The sequence below is a fragment of the Harmonia axyridis genome, chromosome 3, assembly GCF_914767665.1.
Source record: "Harmonia axyridis chromosome 3, icHarAxyr1.1, whole genome shotgun sequence".
Taxonomy (NCBI): Eukaryota; Metazoa; Arthropoda; class Insecta; order Coleoptera; family Coccinellidae; genus Harmonia; species Harmonia axyridis.
Window position 1 is genome coordinate 30,781,168 of NC_059503.1, and position 15,714 is coordinate 30,796,881.

The 15,714-nt window shown below is 34.4% G+C and overlaps 1 protein-coding gene across 1 annotated transcript; it reads left to right on the plus strand.

The window, feature by feature from the left end:
* Window positions 1-256: 256 nt before the first annotated feature.
* On the plus strand, window positions 257-11,907 carry LOC123675154 (UNC93-like protein). Its single transcript, XM_045610440.1, has 9 exons — window positions 257-568; window positions 1,022-1,288; window positions 1,347-1,685; window positions 1,742-2,019; window positions 2,447-2,602; window positions 3,988-4,444; window positions 4,496-4,625; window positions 5,751-5,888; window positions 10,567-11,907. Exons 2-9 carry the CDS (start codon window positions 1,070-1,072, stop codon window positions 10,794-10,796), a joined length of 1,947 nt encoding a protein of 648 aa, XP_045466396.1. The 5' UTR covers window positions 257-568; window positions 1,022-1,069; the 3' UTR covers window positions 10,797-11,907.
* The last annotated feature ends 3,807 nt before the right edge of the window (window positions 11,908-15,714 follow it).

Below are 15,714 nucleotides of genomic sequence, written 5' to 3' on the forward strand. Positions count from 1 at the left end.
ATAAACTGGTATCGATTTATTCATCACCCCCTACCCTTCAGTCAATGTTTCCACAGCGCACAATGTTGGCCATGAACTGATTTCCAGGAAAATATTACCTTTTGGCAAGCTTTGATGGCAAAGCATTAGATTGCTGCAACTATAATCCTAATGATCAGGGTGGATAGTATATCTTTAACTTTGGTGGAAATATTTTCATTAAGTGAACCAGGATTTTTTTACATAAATATAGAAAATTGTTAGGCATTGCGAGACAATTATAAGATCGAGCTTATTCACTTCTTCTGTAAGAAAGATTTGTAGTTACAGTTTCCCGTGCGGTATCATCCATAGTGGAAGCTCAACCCTGAATTTCCTAAGGGTTGTTTTCTGGTTTTCATCCCCTTATCGAAATAAATTTCTGAATTTTACAGGAGACCGTATTTTGAGGTCTATTATGTGTTTCCAGTGGATTAAATATGAACCGATCGAAATAGTGAAAAGACCAAACCGACTTGATGTCAACATCTATTGAAAACTGGAGGACAGCTTTCATTTAAGAGGAATATATTTTTTCTTGTATTCACAGGTAAGATGAAAAATGAAAGCTTCAAGCATATCATCAGTAGTCGAAATAATATAAAATGTTATGATTCTATTACATATAGATATAAGAACTACCGCAGAAAAAACGAGTTATTATTTCTTATGTTTATTTATTCTATTATTTTTCTGTATAGTTTTGTATGATTTTATAGTAAAAAATTTTATGAAGAAAAAATAGATAATATTCATTGAACCAAATTTTGATGAAAATTCATAATTAAAACAATTATAAGTATCTAATTCGTGAAACATCTTCTTTGCCTAGATACTATTATATTATATTCTGATCTTATATCAATTTTCAGTTTCGACTTAACTACCACTACTTTAATATTTTAAATTTTTTTATGTTTGTCCTCTTCCAATAAATAATTATAAAATTAGTGTACAAAACTTGTAGCATCCTTTTTGATATTTATATATTCGGTTTTTTTAGGACCTCGGTTGCTTCTTTGATATTTACTATGTTGGATTAATAAAAGCAATGGGAAGCTTACCAAACCTACACGAGCTTGGAAAAGAAAATGCCATCTCAGGATATAAACCTACAGCAGCCCTAGGACATCTTTGTGGTGGTCAAGGGGGCTATGTCTTGTCAGAACACGAGAAAAATAAAATATTACATCGCCATAACAAAGTTGGGAAAACTAGAAGCTACGGATGTGAACCCAATAAGATAATAATTGACGATTCAACTTTAGAGGTAAGTTCCTATGAGGTTTGGATTTGCTTGATTGATATATCAATACTGTTGTTTTCAGCATATGGCTGGATATTCACCCGTTTCTAATCGTTCAATACGCCAATTTCATCAGATAAGAAGAAAAGATTCTCTGAGTAGTTCGATAGGAGCAACTTCAGTGAGACGACTTTTAGCTGTTGTTCGAAATGGTCCTTCGCATAAGCAAAAAGTGCACAGAACATCATCGCCAAGTAAACACAACCTCATTGTTAATTTGATACTTTTATCCATTTCTCATCTTACGGTAACTGCGACATATCTTCCTTACTTGTCATTACAAAGTTCTCTATCTATTTGGTCTAAGCCAGATGATTTGTCTTCTCTTGATGTGAATGTTGGACCATTGTTTTTGGGATTGGTAAGTTTGTAGTCATTTTCATTCTAAATTATTTTACTAATTTGATTTATTTTTAGAGTCATGTGCTTGCTAGTATTGTATGCTTGGCAACGTTACATTTCAATCAAAGGTTGGCCAGCAACATTATTTTAGCTGTTAGTTATCTATTGTTAACTGTACATTATATTATAAACCTCCATCCAGTTTTATACCTCATGATACCATCAACTGTTATTTTTGGTATAGCTTTGGGTTTGACAGTAAATGCTCAAGTCACTTGTTTCATGACCATAGCCATTAAATTGTCCAACAATTATAGAATGGTGGATGAAGATGAAGAAATAAAGAATATCAGGTATGTTCAACTGTTTTTGTTTACAAAAACAATGTTATGTTAGATTAGGTATTTCAGTTATATTTATCATCAATTGTTGTTCATTAATTTTGATCTCACCATGTGAGGTCTGATACATATTTTCCTCCTAATGCATGTGTCAGCTCTAACCTTATAACATTAATAATCTTTCTATATTCTAAGGCTCTAACCATCATGACCTAGATTATATAAATATTGTGAGGAAATTATTAGCGCTCAGCGCAAAAAGTTATGAGTTCTGGTAAACGGTTTACAATAAGGTGGACCTGTCTTAAATATAGTAACACAATATTACTGTATTAGTACAACATAAGAACCAGTTTTCACTATTTATAAATATAAATTTAATTTAATTAAAATTATGATAATGATCGACAATTTTGAATAAAAGAAAATACTGTTTCAGATACACTTGCCTTATAAGAAGGGTATCTAGAGCTTTCAGAGGCGCTCATGACATCGGGTTGATCTTGGGGTCAATTGTTTCCACATTAATTATTTATTGGACTATTGGAAGTGACAATTCAAATACCCATATCATAACGAATTCTACAGAAATCATGTAAGTATCAACAATCTATTAAATCATATGTTATCAAATGTGACATTGATTTAAGACTAAAAATCTTTTTGGCTTTTCGAATGCATTAACTGATCTTGTTGAATCCTATTTGAGTCATCGTCGGCAACTTGTTCAAATCGAAAATTGTAGATCTAGAGATATTGACGTTACTTCAGGAGTGCCTCAGGGGTCTAACCTAGGACCGTTATTATTTATCCTATTTATTAATGACCTTCTACAGATAATAAAGAACTTGAAATTAGCTTATGCTGATGATTTTAAAATTTATGCGGAAATTTCATCTGCTGATGACTGTTTGAGTTTGCAGGAAGACATGGATGTTGTAAATGGGTGGTGTAACAGTAATAAATTTCATTTGAATGTATCCAAATGTAGCGTAGTGTCTTACACGCGGAAGAAGGAAGTACATCTGTTTAACTATAACATTAGGGGTATAAATCTCTCTCGGCTTACTGAAATCAAGGACCTGGGTTTGGTATTTGATCAAAGATTTTCTTTCATACCACATATAACTCAACTAATTTTGTCGGCATGTAGGATATATGGTTTCATTGTACGGAACGCGAGATTTTTTGAGAATTCGTCAACAATAATTCACCTATTTAACGCGTTGGTCAGAAGAAAGCTCGAGTATGGTTGTCTTATTTGGCACCCAATCTATAACTGTCATGCTCGCCATCTAGAGACTGTACAAAGAAGGTTTTTGAAGTGGCTTTCATTTCGAGAGGATGGACTGTACCCCCTAGGGGATACGATCATAGTATCTTATTATCAAGATTCAATTTGAAAAGCCTTGAATGCAGACGAGGTTTACATGCCATCAAGTTCCTTCATGGTCTTCTGGGTGGTAGGATTGACTGCGTTGAGTTGCTGAGTAAGCTAGATTTTCTCGTACCTCGCCCGAATGCTAGAACCAGATACCTTTTCTATGTTAGTACACCAAGAACTAATTTGCTTTTGCAGTCACCACTTAGATATGCTTGTTCCGTTGTTAATTCTATAGCGGATAGATGTGATCTGCATTATCAATCTCTAGATTATATCTGTGATTTATATTTAAATGAAAACATCTGAAGTTAAGATGATCACACATGACATTGTATTGTATATGATTTCCATTTCTTTCTTGTGTTTTTTTTTTCCGCGGGGCCTGAAAACTGTCTGTTGGGGTGTATATGGGTTGTTTATCTATTAATTTTCATTGTTTTATTGGATTACGTTCATGATGTAGCATATTTTTTTTCTTCATAAATTGTTATTAATTTTATATTGATTATTGTTTTTGTATTTCCTGTAATTGGGTACTATAACCTGTAGGAAATAAAGACTTATTATTAAGACTTTATTTTTTATTATTTTCTTAGATGTCTACAAGCTTCCTTTGTGAATAAAACTTCTAACTGCTCAACTACCACAGTTGAAGAAATATCCACAACCTATGATTACGCATCTTTCTTGGATGACATGTTCGATACAGTGGAAGGCAACAGACTTTGCGGTTCCCAAGCTTGTCCCTCTAGATACTCCCTGAATTTCAACAATTCTATCGACACTCAGTACTTCTCGGTACTGCCAATAGGCACAGCGCAGGCGCTGACCGGCTTTTATGCTTTTCTTTGTGCTGCTGCAACTGCACTCATCGTAATCGGTATGGATACTTTGAATTTATATAACCACCAGGAAGGTTCAGATAAGCCACAACTGATGACCACCATCAGGAGTGTAAAAGAAACTTTCAGGGATTCTAGGATAAAGCTAGTGGCTCCTATGATGTTCTTCATCGGATTGGAACAGGCTTTCATCTATTCGGATTTTGGAAAGGTGAGTTTTTGCTACTAGGATTCCAAAGTTTCTACAGCCTTCAAATTTTAGTCGTATGTCGTCTGTACTTTGGGTATACAGCGTTTGAACCTAGTTTATCTAGCTATGGGATCGTTACAGTCGATAGCTGCCTGCACTCTGAGCATGCTCTTGAGATCTATCAGAAGGTATTATATAGTGGGTGAGTGTTCTTCATCTATATATGAATAGACTGTTCTTTAATATTTGGTGTACAACTTTGTTTCCGCCGTTTAGCAATGGATGACTGTAGAGGAAGATTGTAGTCGAAAAAGTAGATCGTAGCTCTCAAATACCTAGAGTGAGGCCGCTTTCAGTGAAAGAACGTGCCGAGAGTGGTTTCAACGCTCCAAGAATGGTGTTTTTCACGTCGAAGACCTGCATGGCGGTGGAAGAGAGAAGGTTCTCGAATATGCAGAATTGGAGGCATTACTAGATCAAGACTTGTTGCAAACGCAACGAAAATTAGCAGGATCATTTGGAGTGACATAACAAACCATTCCAAAACACCTGAAAGTCATGGGAATGATTCATAAACAAGGAAATTGGGTGCCGTACGAGTTGAAGCCGAGAGATGTTGAAGGGCGTTTGTTTGCATATGAACAGCTGCTTGCAAGGCAAAGACGGAAAGGATTTCTGCATCGCATTGTGACTGGAGACGACAAATGGGTTCATTATACTACCAAGCGCAGAAAATCAAGGAGATATCCCGGCCATGCTTCCAGATTGACGGTCATACCGAATATTCAAGGTTCCAAGGTCATGCTCAGTATTTGGTGGGACCAGCTCAGCGTAGCGTATTATGAGTTGTCGAAACCTACTGAAACAATCACAGGCGATCGTTATCGAACGCAAAATTTGAGTCGAGAAAAGAAAGACAAACGGCTGTAATACAACGAGAGACATGTTTAAGTTATTTTACAGCATGACAATGCTCGACCCCATGTTGCGAAAGTGGTCAAGACATACTTGGAAACGTTGAAATGGGAAGTCCTCTCTCCTATCTCACCCACCGTATTCTCCAGACGTTGCTCCCTCGAACTATCACTTGTTTCGATCAATGGCACATGGCCTGGCTGACCAGTTCTTCCGGTCTTATGACGAGGTAAAAAATTGGATCAATTCGTGGATCGCTTCAAAAGATGACAATACTTTGAATCATGAATGTATAACCATTTTTTTTACATTAAAGCCTCGAATTTTGGAAAAAAATGGCGGAATCAAAGTTGTACGCCTATGTACTTAGAAACTCATCCTACTATATCATAAATGACTGTATTATTTCAAGGAGTTGGTTTTACATTTCATTCTTGTTTGATGTTGGTTCTCATTCTCTGGAAGCCAATAGAAGATGATCCTGCCTTATTTTTTGTGATATCTGCAGCATGGGGAGTATGCAACGCTATCTGGGAAATGTTAAGCTTCAGTAAGTTTACATAATATCATCACTGCAATACATTATCTGCTTCAAGTCAGTTTATTCAGTTATATCAAATCAAAAGAAACATCCTAATACTCATCAAGGGGTGATGAAAAATATCAAGATTGGTCCTTAACAGGGGTAGGAACTACAGACATAAGTTAGGATATCCTAAATTCAAATATAAAACTCTATACGAAATGAATACTAGAAAAGCATAGGATTATAGAAGATATGTTTCATACAAAAATTCAAATGGTAGTGGAATGTCTAAAACTTCATATTCATTTTGAGTTTAAAAGTGTTAGGTACCCTTTTTCGCAACTTTAGAAGTGTCTATTTTTCCATGTAGGTCATTGATAACCCAAACCCGAAAAATAAAATGAAATAAATGCTTTACATTCGGTCAAATAAGCAAGTATGGGTCTACAAAATTGCCAAATGCCAAGCACATGGTGACAACAGTACGGCCCTTACTGCATATCATAAAAGATTTCGTGGAGAATACAAGAAAAAAATGAATCATTCGGTATGTTAATACCCAAATAAGGTACACAAGCTCTGATTGATAAACCACCAAAAACAATTTTTTGGTGGTTTATCAATCTTGCAATTACTGCATGTTTGTAAACACCCACATTTCTCGAAATTTGTAATTTAGAAAAAGCGGAACATGAAGGCCTATCTATCTTTAGAAGCAACAATAAATGAAATTATTGTCTCTACAATTGATAAACCACCTAAGTAGTACATTTTATAATTTGAATTTTTAAAATTTGTTTTTATTTTTCATTATTTTTCCTACTTCCGTAGAATTCATTTTATTTTCAAATCAGTTATGGCGAAAAAACTTAAGAAACCATTTTTAGAGAGAAAATTATTTGTGTTATTTATTGTTGGAAATAAATTCCTCATATGCAAAGGAATGAATTGTCGGAAGTCGGAACTCATACGATTTTTGAAGAGCGACTAACGCTGTGTCCTACGTGAGCGAATTATTGCGAGCGATTAGCGCGACGCGACCAAACGCGATATATCAAACATTGGAATATAATAGCGCTGTCCTACGTGCAGTCGTATCGGTCGTAAAACTGTTTCAGCCGAATTTCGCGCTTTGTCAGCGATCAAATTGTTTGATATTTCCAAGCGGAATACGCGCGAACTTCAGTAGTTCTTGTTGATGCAGGCACGTTTGCTTCGTCCGCTCTACAATGAATGATTTAAACGAAGTTTTAATACTGGCTGTTAGAAATTCCAGTATACTCTGGGACAAGACTGATAAAAGATATCATAATCGACTGTTGGTGGATAGAGAATGGAGTAGAATTGCCGATGAACTGGGGGAAACAAGTGAGATTGACAAATTAACTATAGTATTATATACACTGAGAAAAGTGTTTATTTGATATTATGCATTATAGTTAATGAATCATTTATTGGATCTATGGTCAAACAAATATTAGTTTCATGGAAATAAATAATTTATTTGAAATCCCACCAATAATCATCATTTATTATTCCACTTCATTTATTTACGCATAACTTATATTACTTATGCTGAAGAAATATCCATTTGAAGGAAATAAATATAGTTGAGGTTAATATATCATTGAGTAATAATAAATAAACCTTATTTATATGTAATACGTAGGTATCCATGCAGATTGAAAAAAAAATTTCAATTCAGTAATGGTTTACGTATTTCTTAGATTTTTTTTTTGGTTGTTTCTATATAGTCAAATGTTGTAGGAAGCAATCTACAATAACTGTGGAATAAATTTGGAGAAGTCCTTAATTGTTTATATAAGTGGTGAAACTCTCCAAAATTCATTCGTTCCAAAAAAAATTAATTTGTTGGATTTCTCTTTCTTCCCATTTTTCTGCGTCTTACAATTAGCATTTTTGAAGCCACATTTTCACATATGAATAATTTACGTTTTTTTGACCACCTCATTATAACTGTTTCTCTACAAGCGTATGACAATGGACTGATCTTCCGCAATGCACAATCCCAACCCAACCATATTTATGTCGCGTCGTGTCGCGTTTGTAGATTTCTACGTAGGACAAAAAAAGTCGCGCTGCTCACATCGCTCGCGTAGTACATAAAATTGGCGTCGCTCGCGTCGTAACATTAGTCGCTCACGTAGGACATAGGGTAATATTCAAGCCGCAGCGCTAATGCAGGCCGTAACTGTGACCATCCCCACTTCAACATTGCAAATAACTTTTTCATTCGATATGGTTTCATGCAGATGTTTTGATTGTTTCATTGTTCCAGTGGACCATAAGTATTCTCTGAAATAACGTTGAACATCCTATATTTCCGAATGTATTTACCAAACCTGTCCATATATCGACAGATAGACACGAACCCTAGGTTCGGTACAGGGCCCCCGCAAGGGTCATCAACGCCCGCGTGCCGAAAATATTTTGGCGCCCCTTAAGGGGGGAAAGTGGAGAAAAACGTCGCAGGATAATCGGCAAAAAATGTTTCAGTTTTTGTTAGGAATTTATTTGTAGGAGGGTTAAAAAAACTATCAGCAACCTTCATTGAATGCCTTAAGAACATTTTTTAAATGTTTCATTATTTTATTCAAGCATTCGATCAAAACCGCATTTTATTTTAATTTTGTAATGAAACTGCAGAGTTTTCAAAACCTGAGCTTTATTCTTCTTTAAATTATGCATAATATTATATTAAAATATCAATATTATTATTAATAATTATTAAATATTATTCCATACTCCCAGCCATCTTCTCCCTTTGTTGAAGTCTAGCTTTTTTTTGCTCTCGAAATTTTGTATCAGAAGGTCGTTTTCTCTTGTATGGCTCCTAGAATTTAAAAAAAACTTGATCCAAAATTGGTAAGGACATTCACCCATGATTTACTTTGCGCCATCCCTTTGAGAATAACCCGTATGTTTTTATTTTTATGAATTTTAACCTTAAATCCGAGCCTTTAAACCTAAACGGAGTTAATATTAATAATAATAATAAGTTAAGACCGATCTGAAGCACATACCCTGTTCCTGTTATAATAATTAATTTTTGGCAAAGGTGACATATAATTTTTTTAGAATGTCAAACGGCTACGAACATCAAATAAATAATACAGATCCAGGGTGCATATTAAAAAAAAATTAAGTATAATATGATGGTGGCCCCAGGTAACAAATTCAAAATATCAAAGTCGATTCAATTTTTTCACGATTACAAACAATACTTCCCTCTTCGTAGCAAATAAAAATAATATTATAGTATATAGGTATGGGCTAATTTAGGATGTGCACCATTTTAAACAGAGAAAAAAATATCGAATTTTATAGACTAATAGAAATGCTAATACTGTATGTGGATAGGTACTTACCATTTCATAAAATTTAATTTAATCACAACAAGAAACAGTAAAACAAACCATAATTACACAAAATACAAATCTTTCCAATTATCTGAGTATTTTAATTTTTTGCGTCTTGACCTCAACCCCTAAACGTTTCGAAACAAAGTAACTATTCTTTGGATAGGTTTCTGCTGTTATAGCATAGCAAGCAGATTTTGGTTGTTTCAGAAATTCTCTGTAACATGTAGTATTTTTCCTACAGATGGTGGCGAAAGTTTCAGTAATTCCCCTGGCTAAAAGCTATCGCTTCGGTATTTATGATTTTTTATGTCTACCATATGCGTTTTAGTGATGATCGAAGAAATGGTGCCCGCCGTCCGGTGCAAGGTGGTCCATAAAGAAATCCCGTACCGACAAAGGGATGATTATTTATGATTTGTTTACTCGTAAAGAATCGTATAATTGCAATCTGTGGCCGAGGTTATTTTATAGGGATTGTGACGTTCGGGAACTTGTTTGGATGTGTAGAAGATGTCTTTGCACGTTTAAAATTGTTGAAAAAATAAAAAAAATCTTTTTCAAAAACTTTTGGTCTTTCGGATTTTCATGCGGTCTATAAGAGATTTTGGCGTCCCTTAAGAGTGGCGCCCGCGTGCGGTGCACGCGTTGAACGCGCGGTTGCGGGGGCCCTGGTTCGGTATTGCTTCCGAGTCTAATATCCAACCTAGGGTTCGTGTCTATTTGTCGATATATGGACAGTTTTGGTATAGTTATTTATAATACAAGTGCAGAAGGCATTGATATTCTTCCACGAGTTCAAAATTCAAAAACGAGCCACGAAGTGGCGAGTTTTTGAAGGAACGAGTGGTAGAATGAGCCTTCTGTACGAGTATTATACATTATTTTCTCTAATTCATTTCATTTTTATCGAAATTTATGAAATATTTCCATAAATATCATTTAGTGATTTTTGCATTGAAAAATGTTGGTTGGCAGAACTGATTTCTTTAAGGCAAATTGATGAATTGACAGATAAAGCCGTGGCGGAATGTTCGTAGTACCAACATATAATAATAAAATATAACCATGAAAACTGTGCGTTTCTGATATATTCTCGCACGATTTTGTTCTACAAGATGTGGAAGAATGAACGGAATAACCACAGAATTAGAGAAAATACATTCGGAAATATAGGATGTTCAACGTTCAACTGAGAACAGTACTGTTCTCAATCAATACATTATTCATCCACCATTCATTTGATTAAGCAAATACATGAATATTATTGTGTTATCGATATTGGATCATGTAAATGCAATATTTCACAATCCATTTTTTAGCACTCCTAACTTGCCAGTATGCAACTGAACGATGGGAAGCAGCCTTCGCTGTGACATCATTTTACCGCTTGCTAGGAATAGGCATATCTTTCCTTCTCCATGATTACCTTTGTAACTTCGTTAAACTCTATAGTTTAACTTTCTTCATGGTGGTGGCAGTGATTACCTTCACATACTTAGACATCAGATTGGAGAACATGAAGAAATTAAAAAATATCTCCAGATTATGACCGTCAACAGTGCTGTGGTGATATAGGAATTTTTTGAAATCTAGAACGGTCAAACATAAATGCAGAAGTTATGTGACAGATAATTAAATTGGGAAATTACGAAAGTTTCGAAGGATTTGCAATTAAGGATGGATTGTCTCAAAAGAAAGATGCTCATGCACTTGTTATTAGAAGGCTCGATGTTAATGGATGGTTAGCTGAAAATGTATCAGAATGTATGTTGAAAATAGATTTCTTAGAAATTAACTTTAACCGCAACATAGAACTTGAATTCGACACATCAGTTGTTATAGGAAACATTTCTCTTCATTTAAAAAAAATCAAACTTTGATGATTTTATTTCTGTTGAGAGAATTCACCAAAAAGCTAGATTGCTGATTTGTGCCATAAGACAATCTTTATTGTAAATTTTAGATATAATCCTCTTTGATATATTCATACATTTTATTTTCATATGATCCAAAAGTTAATGACAATTCGTAGTTTACTTTTCAAAAAGGCTGTTTAAATATTAAATATTACAAACTGAACACTCTCAATTGAATCTGACTTCAGTTTATCCACAATTCTTGTGTTTCAGAACTACAGAAAAAATTATGTAATTTGTAAAATTCATGTATGCCACTTTGTAGCTGAATTTCACTTCTAGAGTCCTACTGTCTTTTATAAACTAATTAATTTGATTTCGTCAACAACTGCCACAAAGAGTTTAAAAAGCAGGATTTTGTGCCAAACGTTATGAGAGAATCTTTTATCTGTGATTCAATTTTTAAAATTTTACTATCTCCTTGAAAAATTTCCTTAAAAAGGAAATAGAAGTTGTCTTTTTCCCTTGACAGCACATGTGGAAAATTGCACTGATTAATGTTATATAAAGTTAACTAGGCGTATATGTAAAATTAGAAGAAAAAATAAGTTTCAGATATGGAATTGTTGACTTGTAAGGATATTTACAAGGTTCACTGATTTTTTAAGAGATGTATATACTATAGTTTGTCATCTATTTGTATTGAAGATGAAAATATCTCCGACTTGATACATTAGTCTAATAGAGATAATTATTGGTCAACTATTTGTATCGAAAAATAAAATTTGTGATGTTTCTTTTTTACTCTACCTTTAAATTTGCGAAACCTATGTTCTGACAAAGCCCGCGCTAGCTTTTCTGCCGTCCCGGCAAAAATACAAATCAGCACCCTTGCAGGTTCGGGTAGATGATGAATATGTACCTATATTCAGAGATTTTTTTTATAAAAATTTAAACAGTTTTTAGGGAAGGAGAATGTATTGAGTGTGATTATTTTATTTGGATTAAATTTTAATTAGAATAGATTATTAATTAATTAACGACTAAAGAAATCAATAAAAATTGTTAGACAGAAAAGATTAAAATTCCATTTCTTGAATATATTTGGTTTTTTCCATAGGCATTATTTCAGTATTTCCGTAACTTCAACCCCCTAAGGGTTTTAGCGCAACCCTTGATTTTGGATAGGGTTGTGGGTGTTGCGATATCTAATTTTGAAGATCGTATCGAATAAGTCATATATTTTCGTTGAAGTTTTAAAATAAGAAACAATATTATACGAGGTATAAATGAATAGTTGCAGAAAAATTCAGGGAGCAATTCCTTCAAAAAATAGGGGGGGTCTTTCATAAAAAAATTTTTTTCTTCCTCTCCCTAGTTACAGCTCCCTAAAGATGGCTCCCGAAAAGTAGTCTTCAATTTGTGAAAAGCTTATAATTGTTTTCTTTTTTGTTCTATTCATTTTATATTCTTACCATTTCTCAATAAAATTATCGTTTTGACATACGCCTATTGGATATATTTGAGGTCGAAAATAATTCCAAACTCCAACTCAGGCGTATTATCTATTTATATTTTCATTCTCAAAAACTGTGACTAATAGCAAAAAATTACAAGAGACCTTATTTGTTAAGAATGGATTAGTCTATCCAAAATTAATTCACTTATTGTAAAATATGAATAGAGACAAAGTTATTGCGGAACAAGTTTGGAGGGCGGCTTTTTCTACCCCATGGAATCATAGAAGAACACAACCAACAATTTTTTCGAATGCGTTCTCGCTCCTTTGAAATGTCAGCTCAACTTCATTTTTTGTGAATTCTTTGGTTTTCAATAAAAAATTTTGCCAAAACGGTATTTTTATTGAAAACTGGTACAAATATTTAATGAATGTAACAAAAAAAAAAAATTATTATTATTTTTTCACAAATTAAAAATTTTTTTCCGGGCGCCATCTTTAGGGGCCGTAACTAAGCGGGAGGGAGCTCAAATTAAAGTTTATTTGAAAGACCCATCCTATTATTTGTCGAAGAAATACAGACAAGTTCGATGAAGCGCAAAAAACTCGTGAAAATAGGGGTAATAACACATGTCGACGCTCGACCGTAATATTTATGATCTGAATGCGGCACCTTTGAACATGCCGACGCTCGACAGATATATTTATGACTAGATTACGGCACGATTGAACATAATTATATTATTTCTTCCCTTAAATTAGAGTTCTGTTGATCCCGAGATCATTTTAGGCTTAATACGCAAATTCTATGGAAGGCTAGCAATATTTTGAAAGTTTCCAGATTTCTTCAGCATCATTTGTTGCGGGGAGTATACATGAAAACCAAGTTGTGTTCTTTGGAATTATTTCGCCTGAAGCTTCAATATTTTTTTCTTTTGATATTTTTGGGCGCCCCTGTGGGCCTTGCGCCCGCGGCGAGTGCCACCTTTGCCACGCCCTAGATAAGGCACTGTAAGTTTGAATGAAAAAATACTAAGTATAAGAAAATATAATGGTGAAAAAAAAATCTTCAAAAATGGAGGGCGCTGTCTAACATACTGCCACAGGCGCAATAGTACCTAGATACGGCTCTGCGGATGGCGAATGACACGATCGGTGACAGATCATGTGAATTACTTCCTTAGAATTCTCTTAGAATTCCAAGATTATTTCATATGAAACGCATCAAATGATATTTGTCGTAAACGATACGCTTGATGTCTGAAAAGATACGTGTCGTATAATATGAATCGACCTTTAAGTAGTTGTGCTCTTTCACTATTTCACCTGTCATTTCGTTATCGATTGAAATTTTGAAGCGAAATTTCAGGATCGGATAGTGCTCGATAAGATCCTCAATAGAAGGTTTCGCAGCACCTCTTATTCAAAATCAAGGAGTTGTGCTCACCCCCCTTAGCGGGTTGAAGTTATGCGGATTAAAAATGAGGAAAAGTTGGTCCCCCTCGAATAAGATGTCTAAAAACCAGGTGTATGAACTGATTAGCTTTTGTTTTGCCAATTTTGAGAATATTAGTTAAGCTTCGTTATGTCAACTGTAGGTAGCGCTATCAACAAATTAAGATTGTTGTTATTTATTATTTACGAGTTTTGTGCCATTATGTATCTATATGTATATCTTTCATTATAGTTATGATCTATGGAAGTAATTCCTTTAATTGAAATACCAATAAACTCTCTCTATTACAAATATTTGAATTCATTCCAGTATTTCCAGTAAACGTTTCGTGTTTTGTTTCACGACTTTGCACGATCAAAATTATTTCTACCCATCAGTGACGGATCCAGGGGCGGCGGCTTGAGCGATGATGCTTCGTCTTCGCCCGACGTAATGGACTAGTTTTCATTTTTTTGTTAAGGATTAATTCTAAAAATTTAAGTGAAATGAAACAAAAATGTGGAAGAATCATTGAAATATCCCTAGAAATGAAAAAGTTATGGGACTTTGAAGTTGCGCTTGGAAGAATAATTTCATAGTACGCAGCGTCTAGTGTGACGTCACGCCACTTACACGAGGCGACTGGTATTCGCAGAGTGCTTACGAATTCATTGGTGTACAATCACTTGTGCCGTTCGTGTCGTGTTTTGTTATTTGTGTAAAATCGCGTTGTCTCAGGAAAGACACCTATTTAGATCGTTCCGAACCCTTACCGACAATATTGAAATCTTTAAATTCACACACAAAAAACAACATACTACACCACTGACATTGCGAACTATCTTTCTCATGTTTTAAAACATAAACAAGACGATATGACGCCCGTCAATATCAAGTCCACTTAGATGGAATTGATTCATACCGGATTTTATACGGGCAGTAAACATTACTTTTTTCTCTTTTTACTCCTCACATAAATATGTTTTGCCTTCGATAATGGTCAATGGATAGACTTCAACAACCAGTACTCAACTACAAACTGTTTATGAAACGTTTTTGAAATAAATCATCGTTATAAGTTGAACCATGATGAAGCAAACTCAAAAGTAGATACTTACTTGAAAAGTTTAACTCCTTTTATTTCAGCACTGACATAAAATGGATTTGAAGAAAAAAACTCCATCACTGCGAATATATCTATTTTAGGCAAATTGTCACTTTGTCCTTTCACGAAGCCTTCTTCCATAAAAACAAAACTCGAGTTAAAACTACACTGTACAACTACAAACGGCGCGAGAGCCTTGGCTCGGCTAAGTATTTAAATGTAATTTATGGTGTAGCGATCACAGGCAAGTGGTGTTATGTCACAGACCAAAGACGTTCCGCGCTAAAATACGTAAATTTAAATGATCTATTTCTCAATCATTTATTGATGGATTTTCAAAATTTTTTCACTGATTTATCAGTTTTGCTCTATATTTTAATTCTATCGTATCAAATATAGTGTTATCAACATCACTAAACTAGTCCATTCTTGTTGTAAAAATGGAAAAGAGACTTTCAATTATTTTGTACAATTCCTTCGTTATAACTTTCGTGTGAATTCGATCCTAGGCGCCCCCCTCTAAGAAATCCTTGATCCGCCACTGTTTCTACTCAGGTCCTTAATAAGTGAAAAAAATCACATCTGCATCGAGTTCATTGTAGACACATTTAT

Excerpts from the sequence above, each read along its gene's own strand:
- LOC123675154 (XM_045610440.1), top strand. The coding sequence starts at position 1,070 with ATGGGAAGCTTACCAAACCTACACGAGCTTGGAAAAGAAAATGCCATC. Across the intron at positions 2,603-3,987 it reads ACGAATTCTACAGAAATCAT|ATGTCTACAAGCTTCCTTTG; the intron begins GTAAGTATCAAC and ends TTATTTTCTTAG. Across the intron at positions 5,889-10,566 it reads CTGGGAAATGTTAAGCTTCA|CACTCCTAACTTGCCAGTAT; the intron begins GTAAGTTTACAT and ends TCCATTTTTTAG.